The sequence below is a fragment of the Moschus berezovskii genome, chromosome 1, assembly GCF_049115385.1.
Source record: "Moschus berezovskii isolate FMDL1 chromosome 1, NW_MosBer_1.0, whole genome shotgun sequence".
In the NCBI taxonomy this organism is placed as follows: Eukaryota; Metazoa; Chordata; class Mammalia; order Artiodactyla; family Moschidae; genus Moschus; species Moschus berezovskii.
The window spans coordinates 163,049,307-163,073,591 of record NC_142460.1 but is presented as its reverse complement, the minus strand read 5'-3'; the positions used below and the strand labels follow the sequence as shown (position 1 = coordinate 163,073,591).

Here is a 24,285-nt window from a genome sequence, read left to right as displayed (position 1 = left end):
GGATCAAAGTAGGAAAACCAGGCAATACCTCCTAAAATTGCAAAGAAATAAGAACATTCACATCCTTTCCCAGAATGGCCCTCTGATGAGCCTTTCTAGGGCCAGAATATTACAATGGCTTTAATTGGGCAAATAGATCTGGTTCTAAAGAACAGTCCCTAAACATTCCTAATGCCTTTCAAAGCAGGCAGTGAGTTCATGGAATTCTGGACCAAAGGAGTTGAAAGTTCAGTTCAGTTCAGTCGCTCAGTTGTGTCCGACTCTTTGCGACCCCATGAATCACAGCATGCCAGGCCTCCATGTCCATCACCAACTCCCGGAGTTCACAAGGAGTTGAAAGCAACCCAATAATTACCTGTATCCTCTTACTCAGTCTTTTCTTTGGACAAATGAGGACACAAAGACCACAGAGCTAAGTAATTAGACAAAAGTCAGAAGCCAAGTAACACAATCAGGACTTACTCTGAGACTCTGCTGTTGTCGTTCAGTCGCTCAGCGTGTCCAACTCTTTGTGGCCCAATGGACTCAGCACACCAGGCTTCCCTGTCCTTCACTGTCTCCCAGAGTTTGCTCAAACTCATGTCCATTGAGTCGGTGATGCCTTCCAACCATCTCATCCTTTGTCACCCCTTCTCCTGGTTCCTAATTTAGTGTTCTTCCTACTCCACCATGCTACCTCTCAAGATTATCACAGAAGACAAGTCATGGAGGGCCTGCCATAGGGCCACCTTCTCTGGCCCAGCCTCAAGTTCTCGGCCAGCTCCAGAACAATCCTCTCAGATTTCTGATGCTGGCAAAGAAAATACAGAAATCCTGATCCAGCCGGCTTAAGCTGAGTCAACCCAAGAGTGTCCCAGTGCGGAGAATCTCTCAACTGAAGCTGGCAACACAGCAAGTCTTATAAAGTTCAGGAAAAGAGAGTCCTGCACTTGTTGCAGAATCCAAGTATTGGTTTTTCAGCAATGTGTTGAATATGAAATGTCTTTGATATTGTCTGCCTCTACCTGGACCAATGGTTGGGAATCTGCCTGCTAAAGCAGGGGACACAGGTTCCATCCCTGGTTCTGGAAGCTCCCACATGCTTCAGGGAAACTAAACCCATGCACCACAACTACTGAGCCTGGGCTCTAGAGCCTGAGCTGAGCAACAAGAGAAGCCACTACAATGAGAACCCCGTGCACTGCAATTAGAGAGTAGTCCCCGCTAACTAAAGCTAGAGAAAGCCCACACACAGCACGAAGATGTAGTGCAGTCAAAAAATAATTAATTAATTTAAAAAAGACACTCCACCTTACCATGCTGCCCTCGTGTAAAGCCTTCCATCTTCTCATGATAAATCCATAATCGTTAGAATGGTTGATAGGCCGTCATGATCTGGCTCCTGCTCACCTTTCTAGTCACATCATGTTTTACTTCAGCTAATGATCACATGTAACTTTCTCACATCGGCCACACCTGCCAGGACACTGCATACAATGATATTTTCAAGGAAGACTTTCCTGACCCCTAGGGGCTTCCCTGGTGGCTCAGTAGTGAAGAATTTGCCTGCCAATGCAGCAGAATCAAGTTTGATCCCTAGGTGGGGAAGATCCCCTGGAGAAGGAAATGGCAGCCCATTCCAGTTTTCTTGCCTGGGAAATCCCATGGACAGAGAAGCCTGGCAGGTTACAGTTCATGGGGTGGCAGAGTCAAACCCCACTTAGCGACTAACCAACAACAACAAGGGCTGAGTTAAAGAATCCCCTTATTTGCTCCCACAATCATCATTTATCGGTCTCCCCGACTAGTCAGTGTGCTCTTGGGGGCACAACATGTTTCCTTGTTCATTTTTGGATTTCCAGGACCCAGCTACTGTCTGGAATAAAGTCAATAAATGTGTTAAGTGACTAAATAAATGAACCTGTAACTCTTTTCAATCTATTAACCCTTTAGATCTCAAAGAACATTCATTTTCTTCTTATCCACATGCAATCAAATTAGAATTCACACTATGCAACACAGAACTATCAGCTATGTAGAGTTTTACACTTTTCTAAATCCAATTATTTTTATTAATTGTGTACAGCTGAAACAAATGAGTTAACAATAATACACTATTAAAAATGGGGTTATCCTTAGAGCTAGGCTGGAGGGCACTAAGAGTTCTTATAGGAATAAGTGGTCATCTCAACTTTTAGAGGTTAGCCAGCAACAATTACCAAGGAACCTAGGGCTTTTATCAATATCTGAATTGACCTTGATTTCTTGAAGTGAAGTGAAGTCACTCAGTCGTGTCCAACTCTTTGCGACCCCATGGACTGTAGCCTACCAGGCTTCTCCATCCATGGGATTCTCCAGGTCAGAATACTGGAGTGGGGTACCATTTCCTTCTCCAGGGGATCTTCCTGACCCAGGGATCGAACCCAGGTCTCCCGCATTGGAGGCAGACGCTTTAACCTCTGAGCCACCAGGGAAGCCCTGATTTCTTGAAAGAGACATTAAATAGAAAAAGCAATTGCTCAGAAAATTTCTAGAGATACTTAGCCTCAAAAGGTCAAGTGAAGAAAAACAAATACTGTATATTAACACATATACATGGGATGTAAACAAATGGTACAGGTGAATCTGTTTGCAAATCAGAAGTAGAGACATTGACATAGAGAATAAATGTATGGACACCAAGAGAGGAAGGAGGGGTGGGATGAATTGGGAGACAGGAATTGACGTATATACACTTCTGTGTATAAAATAGGTAACTAATAAAAACCTATTGTATAGTACAGGGAACTCTACTCAATGCTCTGTGGTGACCTGAATGGGAAGGAAGTCCAGAAGGGAGGGGATATATGTATACATATAGCTGATTTACTTTGCTGTAACATAGAAACTAACACATATTGTAAAGCAATTATACTCAAATTTAAAAAAGTTTTAAAGGCCATGTAAGCTTTGAAGCTAAAACTCCAATACTTTGGCCACCTCATGCGATGAGCTGACTCACTGGAAAAAACTCTGAGGCTGGGAGGGATTGGGGGCAGGAGGAGAAGGGGACGACAGAGAATGAGATGGCTGGATGGCATCACCAACTCAGTGGACATGAGTTTGAGTGAACTCCGGGAGTTGGTGATGGCCAGGGAGGCCTGGTGTGCTGTGATTCATGGGGTAGCAAGGAGTCAGACACAACTGAGCAACTGAACTGAACTGAACTGAAGCTATGAAGAAACTTGGCTAAGACCATCATCAGCTCTACCCGAACAGAAGCTCATTTTCACGACTCCATGCCTGATCCCTGGACTGCCTGGCATGAGGCAGCATTCAACCTGTCAATAAAATGTTGAATTAAGGTATTTATGTATGCCATTCCTATTTCAAATCTTTCTTAGGAGGAGATGGGATATTAATTAAATAAAAACTTCAATGCCCATCCTACAGTTCAGTTGCTCATTCATGTCCGACTCTTTGCAACCCCAAGGACTGCAGCATACCCAGCTTCCCTGTCCATCACCAACTCCCAGAGCTTGCTCAAACTCATGTGCATCGTGTCAGTGATGCCATCAAATCATTTCATCCTCTGTCATCCCCTTCTCCTCCCGCATTCAATCTTTTCCAGCATCAGGATCTTTTCCAATGAGTCAGTTCTTTGCATCAAGTGGCCAAAGGATTGGAGTTTCAGCTTCAGCATCAGTCCTTTCAATGAGTATTCAGGACTGATTTCCTTTAAGTTTGATTGGGTTGATCTCCTTGCAGTCCAAGGGACTCCCAAGAGTCTTCTCCAACACCACAGTTCAAAAGCATCAATTCTTTGACACTCGGCTTTCTTTATGATCCAACTCTCACATCCATACATGACTACTGGAAAAGCCATAGTTTTGATTAGATGGACCTTTGTTGGAAGAGTAATATCTCTGTGTTTTAACATGCTGTCTAAGTTGGTCATAGCTTTTCTTCCAAGGAGCAAGTGTCTTTTTATTTCATGGCTGCAGTCACCATGTGCAGTGATTTTGGAGCCCAAAAAATAAAGTCTGTCACTGTTTCCATTGTTTCCCCATCTACTTCCCTTGAAGTGATGGGACCAGATGCCATACTATTGGTTTTTTTGAATGCTGAGTTTTAAGCCAGGTTTTTCACTCTCTTCTTTCATTTTCATCAAGAGGCTCTTCAGTTCCTCTTCGCTTTCTGCCATAAGGATGGTGTCATCTGCATACCTGAGATGACACTGATATTTCTCCCAGTCATCTTGATTCTAGCTTGTACTTCATGCAGCCTGGCATTTCTCATGATGTACTCTGTATATAAGTTAAATAAGCAGGGTGACAGTATATAGCCTTGACGTACTCCTTTTCCTATTCAGAACCAGTCTGTTGTTCCATGTCCAGTTCTAACTGTTGCTTCTTGACCTGCATACAGATTTCTCAGGAGTCAGATCAGGTGGTCTGGTATTCTCATCTCTTTAAGAATTTTCCACAGTTTATTGTGATTCATGGGGTCATGGAGAGTCGGACACGACTGAGCGACTGAACTGACTGAACTGAATTGTGATCCACACAGTTGAAGGCTTTTGTGTAGTTAATAAAGCAGAAGTCAATGTTTTTGTGGAACTCTCTTGCTTTTTCTATGATCCAACGGATGTGGGCAATTTGATCTCTGGTTCCTCTGCCATTTCTAAAACCAGCCTGAACATCTGGAAATTCTTGGTTCATGTACTTTTGAAGCCTCACTTGGAGAATTTTGAGCATTTCTTTGTTAGCATGTGAGATTAGTGCAATTATGCAGTAGTTTGAACATTCTTTGGCATTGTCCTTCTTTGGAATTGGAATGAAAACCGACGTTTTCCAGTCCTGTGGCCACTGTTGTTTTCCAAACTTGCTGGCATATTGAGTGCAGCACTTTCACGGCACCATCTTTTAGGACTTGAAATAGCTCAGCTGAATTCCATTACCTCCACTAGCTTTGTTCATAGTGATACTTCCTAAGGCCCACTTGACCTCTCATTCCAGGATATCTGGCTCTAGGTGAGTGATCACACCATTGTGGATATCTGGGTCATGAAGATCTTTTTTGTATAGTTCTTCTGTGTATTCTTGCCACCTCTTCTGAATATCTTCTGATTCTGTTAGGTCCATACCATTTCTGTCCTTTATTGTGCCCATTTTGCATGAAATGTTCCCTTGGTATCTAATTTTCTTGAAGAGATCTCTAGTCTTTCCCATTCCATTGTTTTCCTCTATTTCTTTGCATCGATCACTGAGAAAGGCTTTCTAATCTCACCTTGCTATTCTTTGGAACTCTGCATTCAGATGCTTATATCTTTCCTTTTCTCCTTTGCCTTTCACTTCTCTTCTTGTCTCAGCTATTTGTAAAGCCTCCTCAGACAACCATTTTACCTTTGTGCATTTCTTTTTCTTGGGGATGGTCTTGATCACTGCCTCCTGTACAATGTCATGAACCTCCATCAACAGTTCTTCAGGCACTCTGTCTATTAGATCTCATCCCTTGAGTCTATTTGTCACTTCCACTGTATAATTGTAAGGGATTTGATTTAGGTCATACCTGAATGGTCCAGTGGTTTTCCCTACTTTCTTCAATTTAAGTCTGAATTTTGTAATAAGGAGTTCATGATCTGAGCCACAGTCAGCTCCCAGTCTTGTTTTTGCTGACTGTACAGAGCTTCTCCATTTTCAACTGTGAAGAATATAATCAATCTGATTTCGGTATTGACCACTTGGTGATGTCCACGTGTAGAGTCTTCTTTTGTGTTGTTGGAAGAGGGTGTTTTCTATGACCAGTGCGTTCTCTTGGCAAAACTCTGTTAGCCTTTGCCCTGCTTCATTTTGTACTCCAAGGCCAAACTTGCCTGTTACTCCAGGTATCTCTCGATTTCCTACTTTTGCATTCTAGTCCCCCATACTGAAAAGGAAATCTTTTTTGTGTCTTAGTTCTAGAAAGTCTTATAGGTCTTCACAGAACTGTTCAACTTCAGCTTCTTCAGCATTACTGGTCGGGGCATAGACTTGGATTATTGTGATATTGAATGGTTTGCCTTGGAAACGAAAGAGATCATTCTGTCGTTTTTGTGAGACTGCATCCAAGTACTGCATTTTGGACTCTTTTGTTGACTATGAGGGCTACTCCATTTCTTCTAAGGGATTCTTGCCCACAGTATTAGATATAATGGTCACTTAGCTCACGAAATTTTAAAGCATCAGAATTACGCAGATCCTTAAATGTCCTCTGGAGGCTCAGACAGTAAAGAATCTGCCTGCAATGCAGGAAACACGGGTTCAATGCTGTGTAACATCCCCTGGAGGAGGACAAGGCTACCACTCCAGTATTCTTGCCTGGGAAATCCCATGGATAGAAGAGCCTGGTGGACTACAGTCCATGGCATCACAAAGAGTCAGACACGACTGAGCAACTAAACAACAACAACAGGATAGGTTTGAACCATGCACTGAACAAAGCTACAACTTAAAATCATTGTTGTTCTTCTAAGAAAGCTAGTCCCTCAGTGGAGACACAGACATAGAGAACACACTTAAGAAAAGGGGGGTGGGGAAGGAGAGAGTGGAATGCATGAAGAAAGTAACATAGAAACATATACTACCATGTGCAAAATAGATAGCCAATAGGAATTTGCTGTGTGACTAGGGTACTCAAACCAGGGCTCTGTAACAACATAGAGAGGTGGGATGGGGAGGGAGGTGGGAGGGAGGCTCAAGAGGGAGGGGACATGGGCAAAAATATGGCTAATTCATGTTGATGTTCAGCAGAAACCAATAAAACATTGTAGAGCAATTATCCCTCAATTAAAAATAAATAAATAAACCTTTTAAAAAGAAATCTAGTCAGAGGACGCCTCCAAAGTGAGAAGCCTTAGAATTTATAGCACCTGTTTCTCTTGGAACTTGACCAGGGAGGCAAGCTGCTGACATGGCATGTGGCCAGGATTAAGGACAGGTGTCAGCCGTGGTGAGTGTCAGGCAGTGGCTGGTTAGGACAAGTGGCCGGTGTGGAAGGAAGGCAGGGGCCAGCCCAGAGGGATCTGAAGAGGGTGACCAGGCTGGAGGTCAGGAAAAAGAGCAGGGTTCTCTCCACTGTCAGACAGTATGGGGGCTCAGCCTTAGGCTCACGAGTTCATGCTGAACCTAAACCAACACCAGCCTCTTGATGTAGGAACTATCCTCAAGATTAATTTTGGAGGAAGCAGAGTAGGGAATATGTATAGACCGTAATCATGTAGTCAGTCAAGCCAAGGTGTTAGAAGGTTTTGGAGAGGATCACTGAATTGGCAAAGAAGACAATGTAAAATATTTTGGCCTCAATGAAAACCAAACAAAGATGAACAAGTTGCATCTTTTATTTCCAGGGTTTCATAAAGTTCTCATGACACCCCCTTCTCAGTGTTCCCAGAAGCTGAGGTGACCTGCTTGCCTTCTTTCCTCCTCTGGAAGCATTCACAAGCCTCCCCTCTCCTCCTTAGCCCCTCATCCCTCCCTGGTCATCAGGGAAGGGAACCATGAAGTCCCCTCTCTGTAGATCTGAAGCTACAGGTGATTACATCTTAGGCAGGAATGAAAGCCGTTTTCATGGTGCACCATTTTGCCTCCCAAACACTGCCCCAACCTGTCAACAAGTAGGTAACACACACTTCGGCATCTTATGTGTAAGAACACCCAAGGTTTGGGTTGGTGGTCAGGAAAAGCCCACATCATTAAAAGGAATAATTCTGATTTTTAAATCAATGTGATATTCTTTGATAAATATCTTCCCCATGAAGCTGGCATCATCTGAGCGTTTAGAAGTGTGTACTGAATAAGCATGTGCAGTAGTTGAAATCAGGTGAGCTTTAGACACTCAGCTGGTCTATCACTGGTTTTAACGCTCCCAGACAGTGGAGGGAGCTATTAACCACTGCCCACTTGAAAATGGTTCTGAACACACAGCTCAGTTCAGTTCAGTTGCTCAGTCATGTCGACCCCATGGACTGCAGTATGCCAGGCCTCCCTGTCCTTCACCAACTTCCGGAGTTTGCTCAAACTCATGTCCATTGAGTCAGTGATACCATCCAACTATCTCATCCTCTGTCATCCCCTTCTCCTCCCGCCTTCAATTTTTCCCAACATCAGGGTCTTTTCCAATGAGTCAGTTCTTCGAATCAAGTGGCCAAAGTACTGGAGTTTCAGCTTCAACATCAGCCCTTTCAATGAATATTCAGGACTGATTTCCTTTAGGATGGACTTGTTGGATTTCCTTGCAGTCCAAGGGACTCTCAAGAGTCTTCTCCAACACCACAGTTCAAAAGCATCAATTCTTTGGCACTCAGCCTTTTTTATAGTCCAACTCTCACATCCATACATGACTACTGGACACACAGGAATGGTGCTAATACACAAATGAAAGGTTTGGGGAAAATGGTCAACCCTGAATACAGTCTATAAGTCTACTTAACAGAGGTGCACCAGGGTCATACTCTTGGTTTCTACCTCCTACTGCAGCCAGCTGAGATGTCACCACTAGGGGAAGCCAGGCAAAGAGCACACAGGACTCAGTACTAGATCCCTGTGAGTCTGTAATTCTTTCAGAATAAAAGGTTAAAATATGTTTGTATTCCTTGTCATGAACAGTGTGGCTGTATACATGTGCTCAATCGCTGAGTTGTGTCCAACTCTTTGCAACACCATGGACTGTAGCCCGCTAGGCTCCTCTGTCCGTGGAGTTTTCCATGCATGAACACTGGAGTGGGTTTCCATTTCCTTCTCCGGGGATCTTTCCCATCCCAGGCTCGAATCCTCGTCTCCTGAATTACAGGTGGATATTTTACCACTGTGCTACCTGGGAAGCAATGGTACATACCAGGATATGAATTCTCATCTTGTTCTCCCTACTACGCAGTGTGTCTTCCCCACACACAAACTCCAAGGAGACAGCCACATACTTGTTCTGGTTCCCCGACTGCTGGGAAGAAGTTACTGACTGCTTTTCAAAACCCTGGGCTGAGAGAGGTGAGGAGGCTAGATAATCCCTGGGAAAAAAGACCTTGAGTTTAGGACTTGGAGCTGAGAAGATGGAAGCAGCCAGATTCAAGAGAGAAGGAGGTGGATGTTCCAGGTGGTGCCAGGACCTACCTGATGCAAAAGCTGAGCCAGGGACCCCTGGGGCATCAGGGCAGCACCTAGACACGATGCTCGGGGAAGCATCGACTGTGGTCAGAGGGCTAGTCACTGTGAGAGGCATGGCCACGGTCAGCCAGGGCAGAGGGCCTAACCCATGCTGAGGGACCAGCATTAACAGTTTCCAATGGGCATCAGGAAACCCACATCAGAGCAGGACCACCATGAAGAACCAGGGCCCTCTTGCCTTCACTCACCCCTGAAGACCCCAGGATGACACTTAAGTCCCTAGAGAGGAGTAGGTCTCTGAAATGCTTCACCTAGATTGAGTTTCCTGCCAGCCAGAGGTGGAGGCATGAAGCAGATAATATGATGTCTAGAGAAATCAATGAAGCTGATGGTCCACGAACACAAGTTTTAAAAACTAAATCTAGCCCCACAAATCCAATGTTATTTAAATCCCTCACAGAGAGTTGGTTAGAAAAGGAAGTGCAGGGAGCTGCTGTTTAGTTACAACAGACCGGAGAAGCGAAAGCTAAGAATCCATGAGATCTCCCCAAGATGGTCTCAACAGAGCCAGGGTTTGTACCTAAAAGTCCTGGATTTATCTGAACTGTGATATCTAGAAGAACCTACTACATGTGACTGATACTTCAAAAATCCATGCTACAAAGGTAGAACACAGTGACCCAATTGGCCTTTCTGCTCATCGCAGATAAGCCTGTGTAAGCCTGGGTGCACAGTTAGGAAAGACATGATGACTAAGAGCTGAGACAGCCATCTCAACCTTGAAAAACAACCCCAAACCAGAAAAGCAGACAAAAGGTTCTTGAAGCACAAAATGCAATCATTCTAAATATCAGATTGCTTTTGTCTCTGTTTAAAATTTTAATCAGGTTTTCTATATATTCATTTCCAAAGCTGACCATGATATTATGTCATTTTTAATGTTCTCTGACAGATCATGGTTTCTCCCTTATTTAACTGAATTACAGTAAGTCATAGGGCATGCATTGCTTGTTAAATGAGAAAAAGTCAAAATCTTTCTTCATGTAGAATGAAAAATTGTTAGTCACTCAATCATGTCCAGTTCTTTGCGACCCCATGGACTGTAGCCCACCAGGCTCCTCTGTCCTTGGAATTCTCCAGGCAAGAATACTGGAGTGGGTTGCCATTCACTTCTCCAGGGGATCTTCCCGTCCCAGGGATTGAACCCAGGTCTCTTGCATTGCAGGCTGATTTTTTACCATCTTAGCCACTAGGGTAGAATAAATATTATTAAAGAATTTATAATTAACATTGAACGCAGGTCTCTTGCATTGCAGGCTGATTTTTTACCATCTTAGCCACTAGGGTAGAATAAATATTATTAAAGAATTTATAATTAACATTGATGTTAACTAATTATTAACATTAACTCATCTAAAATAAAAATGTCTTCTAAACTTAGTCATTCCTTCACCACAACCCACACAAAAATACCAACACAATGTTTTTAATTCCAATGGGGAGCCACAAGATTGTAATTTATTTTGAAAAGTGCTCACAACTTTAGAAAATATTAACAAGAGAATCCCCAGGCTGAATGTCTTATCACTTCATTGAATTAACTGGCCCAGCAACTGAAAAGCTGGGAAGCTGAAGCCCGCAGGCTCTGGCCTCAAGATGCTGTCTTCCTCTTAGATCTCATGAGAGAAAGGGAGTGGGGTGTAACATTTCTTTCCTTTGTTTCTCTGCCTTATAAAGAGCAAATTGAATTTCAATGTATAAATCAATAATTCTGTACCAGTGTATTAGGCAATCCATGCAAAGTCAGATTATAAAATGTTTTTAAAGATTTTTATAATCTCCAAGATAGTTAAGTGGTCACTCCATTTCATGTTAAATTGATTATGAATTATACAGGCTACCATGAAACCCCACCTAGCTTCTAAGCAAAGACTTGAAGAAGATTTGGTCTTTCTTCAAAACAGAAATGTCAAAGGGTCTTAAATTATCAACACTGAAATAGCAGTGTTCAAACATAAGGGAATTTACTGCCCTGGTTCCTTCCAAATTTAAATTCCTTGAGATAAAGATAAACTGATGCCATCGCACATTTTCCATAGCAAGGCTGTCAGTCTTGGCCCCTTTCCCAGGCACAGTCTCTCTGCTGGGAACAAGGTTCCAGTGATCTTAAGAGCTGCTCACACCTCTCCCGGAATCAATAAATAGGGACAAATGCAAACCACTGGGCTTTGGTAAATAATCTTTTCTACAACTGGCCCAAAGCAGAAACCCACTGAAATCCTCCTGATTTCTACCCTGCCCATTCAGGTGCCAGGGTGCCCTTGGTGCCAGGGTCTCTCCTTTGCCTGGCTTCCCAGCCACATTTTCAGAATTCCTTGAATAAGTAGCCCATCTGATCACCCATTATCTTAGTCTGGCACTTCCAAAACCACAATCTCCACTTAGCCCTTTACCCTGCAGCCCCTGCATTGGAACCTTTTAGAAGTAGCCTTGCATCAGCTGGGTCCTGCAGTTCCTCTGATTGGCCTCAAATTGGACGCCTCAAATCCCTCCCCCACAGCCCCTCTTATCCTCAGCTCCTGTTGGCTTCCCACAAATCCTCTTGGTGGAGTATGTCAACTACAAATCGTCACTTGCCATGTACCTCTACAAGGATTAAACCATGACCCACTGCAGCTGCTGACCTTCAACACCCCCAGAAAGGAGTTCAGGAACCAGGCCCTCTGTGGCCTGGGAGGAATTGGCAGAACAAGTCCTCAGAGAGATATTTTCAGGACTAGATTTTATGAGCCCAACTCTTGCACCTTCTCGTGTCTAGAAAAGCACCAAAATCCTTCATGGTGATGACTGCTCCTCAAGACTACCAGAAACCTTCTGCAAAATATATAAGCTTGATTGCATGTTCCCCTCCTTCACAAAAATCATATATACTGACCTTCCCCCTACCTTTTTGAAGCGGTTTCTCAGAGGTAAGTGAAATGCTGTCTCCCAGGCTATAGTCCTCATTTTGCCTCAAATAAAGCTTAATTCACAGCTCTCACATTGTGCATTTTTTTTAAGTCAACAAGTATGATAGGAGTTCATCAATACTTATGAACAAGGTGTAAGGTCCCTTGTTTCTGAAAGAACATGAACCCAACCTAACCCTAACAACACAATGACAAGCCTTGTGCAGCCTGTCACTCCAGGCCTGAGTTCAGGCCCTTCCTCTGGCTTCCTTTCAGCCTTCACCCACTTCACACACAGCAGTTAACACGTTATGTGAAAATTACCTGCTGCCTCCTGGCTAATCCCTCAGTTCCTCACTTTTGAGCTCACTATTGTGCGCCCAGAAAGATTCTCAGCATCTGGTCAGAGCTCAATAAATGGTTATGAATAGAACTGAATCCAGTGAAACTACAGTGAGAAAAGCAAACACTCACATTCTTCTCTTGGGATCCGGCAAGGTCACCCGTATCTTCATCACCCTCTTTTTGTGCCTTGTGTTCTCCACTTTCTTCAGCCTTCTCTGTTCCCTGGTCACAAAGGAAACCCATGGTATCACCAACCTTGGATAAGCGTCCAAGACAGGCCATAACTGCTATGGTTTCCTTATGTAGATACAGTATATAAATGAAGCAAAGGTAGACCTCTATTTACTAGTCACTTAACTCCTAGAGTATAGGATCACCAACCCTCAACATTGCTAATTGGATCTATCAGTGTCAGTGAACAGACCCGACTCACAAGCATGGTAGAGTCATAAAGACCCTAATAGGAGTTAATTCATCCATTTAAGACTTGTGAAGAGAATTTCAAAGGATTCCATATTTAGGGAGTATTTGTTTATTATTGCTTATGTGGAGAGAGGCATTATAATTTTAGAGATTAAAAAAGATAGATGATAGAGATAAATGATAGATGATTGATAGATACATAGAGAAATGATAGATAGATGTGATGGATGGATGGATAAATAAACAGATAGATGTGACAGATGGACGGATGGATGGATGGATAGATAGATGGAGGGATGGATGGATGGATGAGGTAGACAGACAAACAGATATGGAAAAACTAGAGCCCAGTAGACATTCTATGTAAAACAGGTTTCCCGGAAGATGGTTCAAGACACCAACTCTTACCTCTGTGGTGCTCTGAGCCTCTCCTGCCCCATCACCGTCAGGAAGGGAAGACGCTTCCTCAGGCGACTTTGTCACCTGCATCACAGAAATTGAGACTGTTTGAGAGTTTTCTTGAGGATAATGGCTTGTGTTTCAACACCTTTTAAGTCTCCAAACTATGTTTGTCTTCACCCCTCATTTTATCTCCACTATGAAGCTGTAACCTAAGTCAATAGATATTCACCACCACTCACACTTAAGAAACAAGAAAATAAGGCAAAAATTGTCACACTGCAAGTTAGGGGCCGGGCTAGGATACACTTTCTACTTTATGTTTTCCTGACCTATCCAGCGGTTTCCAGTCTTTTAAAGTGCTAGTTTATTTTCCTCATCAGAAGTAAATTGCAACTATGTGAGGTAACAGATGTTCAATAAACTTACTGTGGTGATTATTTCACATATCTACATATATCAAATCATTGTGTTGCACTCCTTAAATTCATACAATGTTATATTTCAATTATATCTTAGTAAAGTGGGGTGAGGGTAGAATTCGGTGATTTTTTTAAACTTTTTATTTTGTATTGGAGTAGAGCCAATGAACAATGTTGTGATAGGTTCAGGTGCACAGCAGAGTGACTCAGCCACACATATACATGTATCCGTTCTCTCCCAAACTCCCATCCCATCCAGGCTGCTGCATAACATTGAGCAGAGTTCCCTGTGCTGTACAGTAGGTTCTCATTGTGCACGTCTGTGAGTGTGTGTTAGCCACTCAGTCATGTCCGACTCTTTATGATCCCAAGGACAGTAGCCTGACACCAGGATTCTCTGTCCATGGAATTCTCCAGGCAAGAATACTGGAGTGGGTAGCCATCCCTTTCTCCAGGGGATCTTCCCAACCCAGAGACTGAACCCAGGTCTCCTGCTTTGCAGGCAGGTTCTTTACCATCTGAGCCCCCAGGGAAGCCCAAGATCTCGTTAGTTATCTATTTTACACATCGCCTGCATGTGTATGTGTCAGTTCCAGCCTCCCAATTCATTCCACTCCCCTTCCTCCAGCGTCCATGTGTTTGTTCTCTACATCTGTCTCTAGTTCTGCTTTACAAATAGGTTCATCTATACCATTTTCCTAGATTCCACATCGACATGCGAGATGTGGATGGACCTAGAGACTGACTTACAGAGTAACGTAAGTCGGAAAGAGAGAAACAAATGTATAACAATGCATAAATATTTGGTGATTTTTATTCCGAAAGCACTTCAAGTTCATGGGAATAAATTGGGCCATAAACACACCCTCCAGTCCCACGCTCCTACAGTACTCAATATTAAAATCTTTATATGTATTCAACTCTATCTTAACATATACATAGGCTATTTTTGGTTCATTCTTGTGCTTTTTAAAAACAATAAATAGGTGCATACTGTGCACAATTTGATTCTATAACTTAGTATATCATGGGCATTTGTCCAGATTAATTCATATGGTTGTAACTCATTCCTATTAACATTTGCTTAATGTTAAAAATATAATAACTTATTCATATATTTCCCAACTGATGGCTATTCAGAAAGTTCACGTTTGTGTGTCTACTAACAACACTATGCTAAACTGAATAAATGCATGCTAAATCACTCTTTTAAAAAAGAAATGTTTTGTTTTATAGCCTTTTATATACACAAATTTATCTAATTTGGGGGGCTTCCTAGGGGGCACTAGTGGTAAACAGAGAGAGAGAGTGAAGTCGCTCAGTCATGTCCAACTCTTTTCATCCCCATGGACTGTAGCCTACTAGGCTCCTCCATCCATGGAATTTTCCAAGGAATAGTACTGGAATGCGTTGCCGTTTACTTCTCCAGGGGAATGGTAAAGAACCTGCCTGCAAATGCAGGAGACCTAAGAGAGAGGATTTGATCCCTGGGCCAGGGAAGAGGGCATGGCAACTAACTCCAGTATACTTGCCTGGAGAATCCCATGGACAGAGGAGCCTGGCAAGCTATAGACCATGGGGTCGCAAAGAGTCAGACACGACTGAAGCAACTTAACGTGCATGCATCTAACTTTTATTTTCTGACATGTAGTTATTTTATATTAATTATTAACATCTAGTAATTTAATCAACGTGAAATCTAATCTTGTGTATAATATAAAGTAGGTCTCTGTTTTCTTCCAGATAGATGACAAATTATGCCTGTAATATTTATATACCACCATTGTCCTTTCAATTAAGATATTATTTTTGTCATTTGTAAAATTCTATGTATACATTTGGATCTGTTAACACACTGGTCTATATATAAATATATAAACATATCCATGGATGTATTTATTTTTTCCCTTGGATGTATTTATACATCCCCATGCCAATGTATAGCTTTTATCACTGTAGTTTTAACATAAATTTTAATATTCAGAAAGGCAAGCTGCTACAAAATCTCCTTTTTCAAAAAATTTTGGCTCTTCTCAGACATGTATTATTCCAATACATTTTAAGATCATTTTTCCCAGTGCCAACAATTTTTAAATAGGCTTTTCTTTGAAATAACACTAAAGGTATTTTTTAGTTTAGAAATTTTCACTTCTTATTGTTAAGTCATCTCATCCAGGGCATCATATTCTCCCCATAACTTTAGTACTTTTTGGTGTCCTTCAGATAAATTTACTCCTAAACATTTTAAAGATTTTTATCACCATTGTGAATGGGATTTGTTTTTTACATTTTAACTTCTCATCCGTTATAGTTGATATAAGTAAAAGCTACAAATTTTTCCATTCTTTAATCCAGAAACTCTATGTTATTAATTCTAATGAATTTTACTGGAGTCTGTTGAAATTTCTAAGTATACATTTACATCATACACAAATGAAGATTTTTTTTTATATATCATACACTACATATATATGAGATATTTCATTTTCTTACTTTATTGTAATAATTACAGCTTCTAAAACAATGTTTAATAATATGTTCATGTGATTCTCCAGGCAAGAATACTAGGGTGGGTATCTGTTCCCTTCTCCAGGGGATCTTCCCAACCAAGGGATCAAACCCAGGTCTCCTACATTGCAGGTGGATTCTTTAGCATCTGAGCCACCAGTGAAGCCCAAGAATACTGGAGTGAGTAGCCTATCCTTTCTCTAGAAGATCTTACTGACCCAGGAATTAAAACCAGGGTCTCCTGCATTGCAGACAGATTCTTTACCATCTGAGCTATCAGGGAAGCCCAATAGCCACAGTTTCTAAAACAGTGTTTAATAATATGGTGATGACAGGCATTCCTATTGTCTTTTGATTTTAATAGAAATGCTTCAGTATTTGATGGTTCATTATGATAGTTTCCTCTTGACAACTGGTTTTTACCATATTTAATGTTTCCTTCTGCTTATATTTTAATCCGTGTTTATTTTTAACTAGGAATATCAAATATCTTTTTGGTACTTATAGACAGAATCTTACAGTTTTCCTCTATTAATAAGTACATGTAATGAATTATGTCAATAGAAAAAATTCTGCTTTAATTAATTACCTGTAACCCACTCCAGTATTCTTGCCTGGAGAATCCCATGGACAGAGAAGCCTGGTAGGCTACAGTCCATGGGGTCGCAAAGAGTCAGACATGACTGAGCGACTTCACTTCACTTCACCTCTTCACTTAATCCACTGCTAGATACAGTTTACTAATACATTATTTAGGCTTTTACCATCCAAATTTGTAACAGAAATTGATCTAGGTATAACTGAAAGTTTTCTAAGTAATGTAATGCCTCAACTGATCAGGGATTTTATCTATTTTATTTGTTCAAATTATATATAGCCAAATTATATATAAACGGGAGACTTCCCTGATGGTCCAATGGTTAAGAATCTTCCTTGCAATGCTGGGAATGCAAGTTCGATTCCTGGTCAAGGAACTAAGATCCCACATGCTGTGGAGCAACTAAGCCTGGATGCACTGCAACTACTGAGCCCACATACCACAGAGCCCATGCTCCATGAGAGTCCACACACCATAACCAAAGATCCTGTATGATGAAACTAAGACCCCAAGCAGCCAAGTAAATAATAATAAAACAAAGAAATATTTTTAATTCATATAAATGTATTCAAGTTCAGTCACTCATTGTGTCCGACTCTTTGCGACCCCATGGACTGCAGTATGCCAGGTTTCCCTATCCATCATCAACTTGCAGAGCTTGCTCAAACTCATGTCCATGGAGCTGGTGATAACATCCAACTATTGCATCCTCTGTCCTCCCCTTCTCCTCTTGCCCTCAATCTTTCCCAGCATCAGGGTCTTTTCCAGTTTCTCAGCTCTTTGCATCAGGTCACCAAAGGATTGGAGCTTCAGCATCAGTCCTTCTAATGAATATTCAGGACTGATTTCCTTTAGGATTGACTGCTTTGATTTCCTTGCAGTCCAAGGGACTCTCAAGAGTCTTCTCCAACACCATAGTTCAAAAGCATCAATTCTTCGATGCTCAACTTTCTTTATGGCCCAATTCTCACATCCATACATGACTACTGGAAAAACCATAGATTTGACTCTATAGACCTTTGTCGGCAAAGTAATGTCTTTGTTTTTTAATATGCTGTCTAGGTTGGTCATAGCTTTTCTCTGAAGAAAATTTAATTTCATGGCTGCAGTCACCATCTGCAGTGATTTGGGAGCCCAAGAAAATAAAGTCTCTCACTGTTTCCACTGTTTCCCCATCGATTTATATTCAAATGAAATATAAATTGAATATATATATATACACACACATAAACATACACAGAAACACACTTTCTATTTTGTATTAATCTTGGTTTTTCCTTTTATTCATTCACTGCATATGGATTATTCTGTTTTTCTATTTTCCAAATTTTAAAAGTTGAGTATTCATTTTACTAGGTTTTTATTTTTCTGTTATTTTTGGTTGTTGTTTAGTCGTTAAGTTGTGTCTGACTCTTTGCAGCCTCTGGACTCGTAGCCCACGACTCTTTGCAGGCTCTGGACTCGTAGCCCATGAGGCTCTTCTGTCCATGAGATTTCCCAGGGAAAGATACTGGAGTGCATTGCCATTTCCTTTTCCAGGGGATCTTCCTGGACCAGGGATCAAACCCACATCTCCTTCATTGGCAGGTGGATTCCCTACCACTGAGCCATGAGGGAAACCCAAAAATATTTAAAGCTAACAATTTTCCTCTGTACAGAATATGCAGTAATATCTTTTGCTTATTATTTTATGATTTGCAATATCAGTTTTGTTTTCCTTTGGATACGGAGTTATTTGAAATATATTTATTTCTTAATTTTTATGGTATTTCTCTTTCATATGGTAATTCTATACTTGGAATAAAAATGTATCCTATAAAAGCATCCCTTTTTGAAGTCTGTGAAGGTTTCCTTTGTGACCAAGAATATAATAGATTTAGAAATTGTGCAATAAGTATACAAGAAAAATACATTCTACCTAATATATTCTTATTCTTATATTTCCACACATATGTCTACACATATCTATTAAATTGTTTGCTGTCACAGAAGACCCCAAGATACCAAAATAATCTTAAGAAAGAGAGATAAAACTGGAGGTATTATGTTTTCTGACTTCAAATTATGCTACAAAGCTACAAAATCAAAACAGTATGGTATTGGCACAAAAACAGACATACAGATTGATGGAACAGAATAGGGAGCCCAGAAATAAACCCACACATTTATGGTTACTTAATTTATGACAAAGTAGGCAAGAATATACAATAAGGAGAAGACAATCTCTTCAATAAATGGAGTTGGGAAAACTGGACAGCTACATGCTAAAGAATCAAACTGGACTACTTTCTCATACCACATACAAAAATGAACTCGAAATAAATTAAACATTTAAATGTAAGACCTAAAACCATAAAACTTCTAGAAGAAAGTCATAAGCAGTACACTCTTTAACATCAGTCTTAGCAATGTATTTTTGGATGTCTCCACAGAGAAAAGAAACAAAAGCAAAAATAAATAAACTGAACTACATCAAACTAAAAGGCTTTTGCACAGTGAAAGAAAATATCAAAAAACAAAAAGGCTGCTTACTGAATGGAAGAAGATATTTGTATACATTTCAGGAGGTATTAATATCCAAAATATACAAAGAACTCATACAACTCAACACACACAAAAATTTTAATGGTCAGAGGACCTAAACAGACACTTTGCCAAAGAAGATATACAGATCGCCAACAGGCACATGAAAGATGCTCAACATCACTAATCATCAGGGAAGTGAAAATCAAACACAATGAGATATCACCACATACCTGTCAGAATGGCCATTATCAAAAAGACAGTGGTCCTACAATGGTGAAGGAATAGGATGGGATCACTTTCTCCCCCACAAATTCATCGAAAGATCATTTGAACGCTGAACAAATTCCACAAAACAACTTATGAATGCTGGAGGAGGACACCAGGCACCCAGAAAGACAACCCATTCTCTTCAAAAGGAGGTAGAACAAAATATAAAAGAAAAGAGAGAGACAAAAGAGTTAGAGATGGAGACCCGTCAGGGAGGGAGCCACGAAGGAGGAGAAGTTTCCAAACACCACACCATGAAACCCTCTCACTGGCGGGTCGGTGGGGAGTTTTGGAATCTCAGAGGGCAACATAACGCGGAGGGGAAAAAAAAACACAGATTACGCACCTAACAGCAACTTCCAGCAGAGAAGCAGCCCAGACACTCCCGTCTGCCAGCAGGAGTGGGGGCTGAACAGGGAGGTGCGGGCTGCATTGCTTAGGGTAAGGGGCAGGGCTGAATGCCCTGAGGACAATCTGAGGGTGCTAACGTGAGATAGCAAGCCAAACTGTGGGATAGAGAGAGAGAGAGAGAACTTTCCCTCAAGAAGCTCTAAGGCAAAACCTGGCCCGCTCACAGAACAAAGGACAAAGCAAATGCCAGAGGAGAGCTAGCTGGCTGTGGACTGGCCCCTACCCCTACAGGAGGCAGAGAGACCAGCAGGCAACAGCCAGAGCCAGAAGGCCAGAGGCAATCTTGGCCCCAGAGACGGCATCCTCTACCAAAATGTTAGCAGGCTCCCAGTTCCTAACCAAGTCTTCCTGGGATCCTGGACAGTTGACATCCACCAGGAGGGTCGCAGTAAGAGATCAGCTCACCAGAGGAGACACACAGCACACCTGAGACGGTGCTCTTGTGGTACACCCAGGAAACCAAGCGACTGGGACCGGGGAGGTGTGTGGGCAACACACCGCCCAACTGGGGAGAGTGCACTCACCAAGCACCTGGTCATCTGAGCTGCTCGGACCTGGGAAGGGCACAAAACACAGGCCCAACCAAGTCTGTGCCTTTGTGGAGTACCCGAGAACCTGAACCTGAGTGACTTAGACCTGGGAAGTGCACGCTACCCAGGGCCCACTTTAGACAGTTCCCTTGCAGAGCAAACTGGAGCCTGAGCAATGTAGACCCAAAAAGCACACATGCTGTGAGAAGGGGCAAACCCAGTGTGGCCCAGACACTGTGGGCACTCCCCACACATACCAGTGATATTTGTTTGCAGTGTTCCTCCCTCCCCACAGCACAATTGAACAAGTGAGCCTAAATAAATGACCACCTTCGCCCCCTTGTGTCAGGGTGGAAATTAGACACTGAAGAGACTTGCAAACAGAGGAAGCCAAAATAAACAAAGAAGAGGGAACTGCTTTGGAAGTGACAGATACAAAAGATTAAAACCCTGTAGTTAGCATTGGCTACATTGGAAGGGGCCTATAGACCTTGAGAAGAAATATAAGCTGGAACAAGGAACTATCTGAAACTGAACTGACCCCACACTGCCCTCAACAGCTCCAGAGAAAATTCCTAGATATATTTTACTGTTATCATTTTTTAATATTTTTAATTTTTAAAATGTTCAGTGTTGAGATAAAAGTTGATTAAAAATAAAAATCCCATAGTGAAAAAAATATTTTTTTAATTTTTTTATTTTTAAGTTATTACTCCGTTAATTTTCATTTTAAAAACCTATTCAGTCAGTCAGTTCAGTCCCTCAGTCATGTCCAGCTGACCGTATGAATCACAGCATGCCAGGCCTCCCTGTCCATCACCAACTCCTGGAATTCACTCAAACTCATGTCCATCGAGTCGGTGATGCCATCCAGCCATCTCATTCTCTGTCGTCCCCTTCTCCTCCTGCCCCCAATCCCTCCCAGCATCAGAGTCTTTTCCAGTGAGTCAGCTCTTCGCATGAAGTGGCCAAAGTATTGGAGTTCGATGGGGAAACAGTGGAAACAGTGTCAGACTTTATTTTCTGGAGCTCCAAAATCACTGCAGATGCTGATTGCAGCCATGAAATTAAAAGACGCTCACTCCTTGGAAGGAAAGTTATGACCAACCTAGATAGAATATTAAAAAGCAGAGACATTACTTTGCCAACCAAGGTCCGTCTAGTCAAGGCTATGGTTTTTCCAGTGGTCATGTATGGATGTGAGAGTTGGACTGTGAAGAAAGTGGATCGCCGAAGAATTGATGCTTTTGAACTGTGGTGTTGGAGAAGACTCTTGAGAGTCCCTTGGACTGCGAGGAGATCCAACCAGTCCATTCTAAAGGAGATCAGCCCTGGGTGTTCATTGGAAGGACTGATGCTAAAGCTGAAACTCCAATACTTTGGCCACCTCATGCAAAGAGTTGACTCACTGGAAAAGACTATTACCTTGCAAAAAAAGAAAAGACCCTATTTTTAAAGCAAATTTCATATATATATTTTTATAATTTTTGTGATTTTGTTTTGTTTTCTTAATATTGTATTTTTGAGAGTCTAACCTCTACTCTAGATTTTTAATCTTTGCTTTTTGGTATTTGTTATCAATTTTGTACCTTTACGGATCCAATCTTCAGTGCCCATTCCTACTTAGGAGTGTGAGTACTAGCTTGATTTCACTCTCCCATTTTGACTCTCCTTTTTCTCCCCCAGGTCACCTCTATCTCCTCCCTCCCCCTTCTTTTCTCTACTTAACTCTGTGAAACCTCTTTGGGTGTTCCAGGCTGTGGAGAACACTTAGGGAACTGATTACTGGCTAGCTTGCTCTCTCCCCTTTTGATTCCCCCTCTTCTCCTCCTGGTCACCTCTATCTCCCTCCTCCCTCTTCTCTTCTTCATGTAACTCTGTGAACCTCTCTGGGTGTCCCTCACTGTGGAGAATCTTTTCAACATTAACCTAGATGTTTTATCATTGGTGCTATATGGAGAAGTCTTGAGGCTACGGTAAGAATAAGATTGAAAGTCAGAGGCAGGAGGCTTAAATCCAAAACTTGAGAACACCAGAAAACTTCTGACTCCAGGGAACATTAATTGACAAGAGTTCATCCAAAAGCCTCCATACATATGCTGAAACCAATCTCCACCCAGGAGCCAACAAGTTTCAGAGCAAGATATATCAAGCTAATTCTCCTACAATGCAAAATCATAACCCTGAGCATTAAAATACAGGAGGCCAAAAGTCACACCAAACTCATAGACACCTCAAAACTCACTACTGGACACTTCATTGCACTCCAAGAGAAGATATCCAGCTCCACCCACCAGAACACTGACACAAGCTTCCTTAACCAGGAAACCTCGACAAGCCACTCATCCAACCCCACCCACAGTGAGGAACCTCCACAATAAAGAGGAACCACAATCTTCCAGCATACAGAAAGGCCACCCCAAACTCAGCAATCTAAACAAGATGAAAAGGCAGAGAAATATTCAGCAGGTAAAGGAACACGATAAATGCCCACCAAACCAAACAAAAGAGGAGGAGATAGGGGATCTACCTGAAAAAGAATTCAGAATAATGATAGTAAAAATGATCCAAAATCTTGAAAACAAAATGGAGTTACAGATAAATAGTCTGGAGACAAGGATTGAGAAGATGCAAGAAATGTTTAATGAGGACCTAGAAGAAATAAAAAAGAGTCAATCAATAATGATTAATGCAATAACTGAGATCAAAAGCACTGGGGGGAACCAACAGTAGAATAACTGAGGCAGAAGATAGGATAATTGAGGTGGAAGATAGACTGGTGGAAATAAATGAAGCAGAGAGATAAAAAAAAAAAAAGAAAGAAAGAAAATTAAAAGAAATGAGGACAACCTCAGAGACCTCTGGGACAATGCTAAATGCCCCAACATTCGAATCATAGGAGTCCCAGAAGAAGACAAAAAGAAAGGCCATGAGAAAATACTTGAGGAGATAACAGTTGAAAACTTCCCTAAAATGGGGAAGGAAATAGCCACCCAAGTCCAAGAAACCCAGAGAGTTCCAAACAGGATAAACCCAAGGAAAAACACCCCAAGACACATATTAATCAAATTAACGAAGATCAAACACAAAGAACAAATATTAAAAGCAGCAAGGGAAAAACAACAAATAACACAAGGGGATTCCCATAAGGATAAGAGCTGATCTTTCAATAGAAACTCTTCAGGCCAGAAGGGAATTGTAGGAGATACTTAAAGTGATGAAAGAGAAAAACCTATAACCCAGATTACTGTACCCAGCAAGGATCTCACTTAAATATGAAAGAGAAATCAAAAGTTTTACAGATAAGCAAAAGCTGAGAGAATTCAGCACCACCAAATCAGCTCTTCAACAAATGCTAAAGGATCTTCTCTAGACGGGAAACACAGAAAAGGTTTATAAACTCGAAGCCAAAACAACAAAGTAAATAGCAATGGGATCATACTTATCAATAATTACCTTAAATGTAAATGGGTTGAACGCCCCAACCAAAAGACAAAGAGCGGCGTAATGGATACAAAAACAGACCCCTATATATGCTGTCTACAAGAGATCCACCTCAAAACAAGGGACACATACTGACTGAAAATGAAGGGCTGGAAAAAGATATTTCATGCAAATGGAGACCAAATGAAAGCAGGAGTAGCAATACTCATATCAGATAAAATAGACTTTGAAATAAACGCCATGAAAAGAGACAAAGAAGGACATTACATAACGATCAAAGGATCAGTCCTAGAAGAAGATATAGCAATTATAAATATATAAGCACCCAACATAAGAGCACCACAATATGTAAGACAAATGCTAACA

The 24,285-nt window shown here is 41.5% G+C and overlaps 1 protein-coding gene across 2 annotated transcripts in view; it reads right to left on the bottom strand.

Moving 5' to 3' along the window:
• Nucleotides 1-24,285, bottom strand: part of SH3BGR (SH3 domain binding glutamate rich protein) — a 71,256-nt gene that overhangs the window by 11,625 nt on the left and 35,346 nt on the right. For both annotated transcript variants that reach the window (XM_055414121.2, XM_055414130.2), the window contains exons 4-5: nt 13,223-13,297; nt 12,521-12,613 (exon numbers count right to left, since the gene is read on the bottom strand). In XM_055414121.2, the coding sequence (XP_055270096.2) occupies nt 12,521-12,613; nt 13,223-13,297 (168 nt within the window). The remainder of the gene's footprint in view (nt 1-12,520; nt 12,614-13,222; nt 13,298-24,285) is intronic.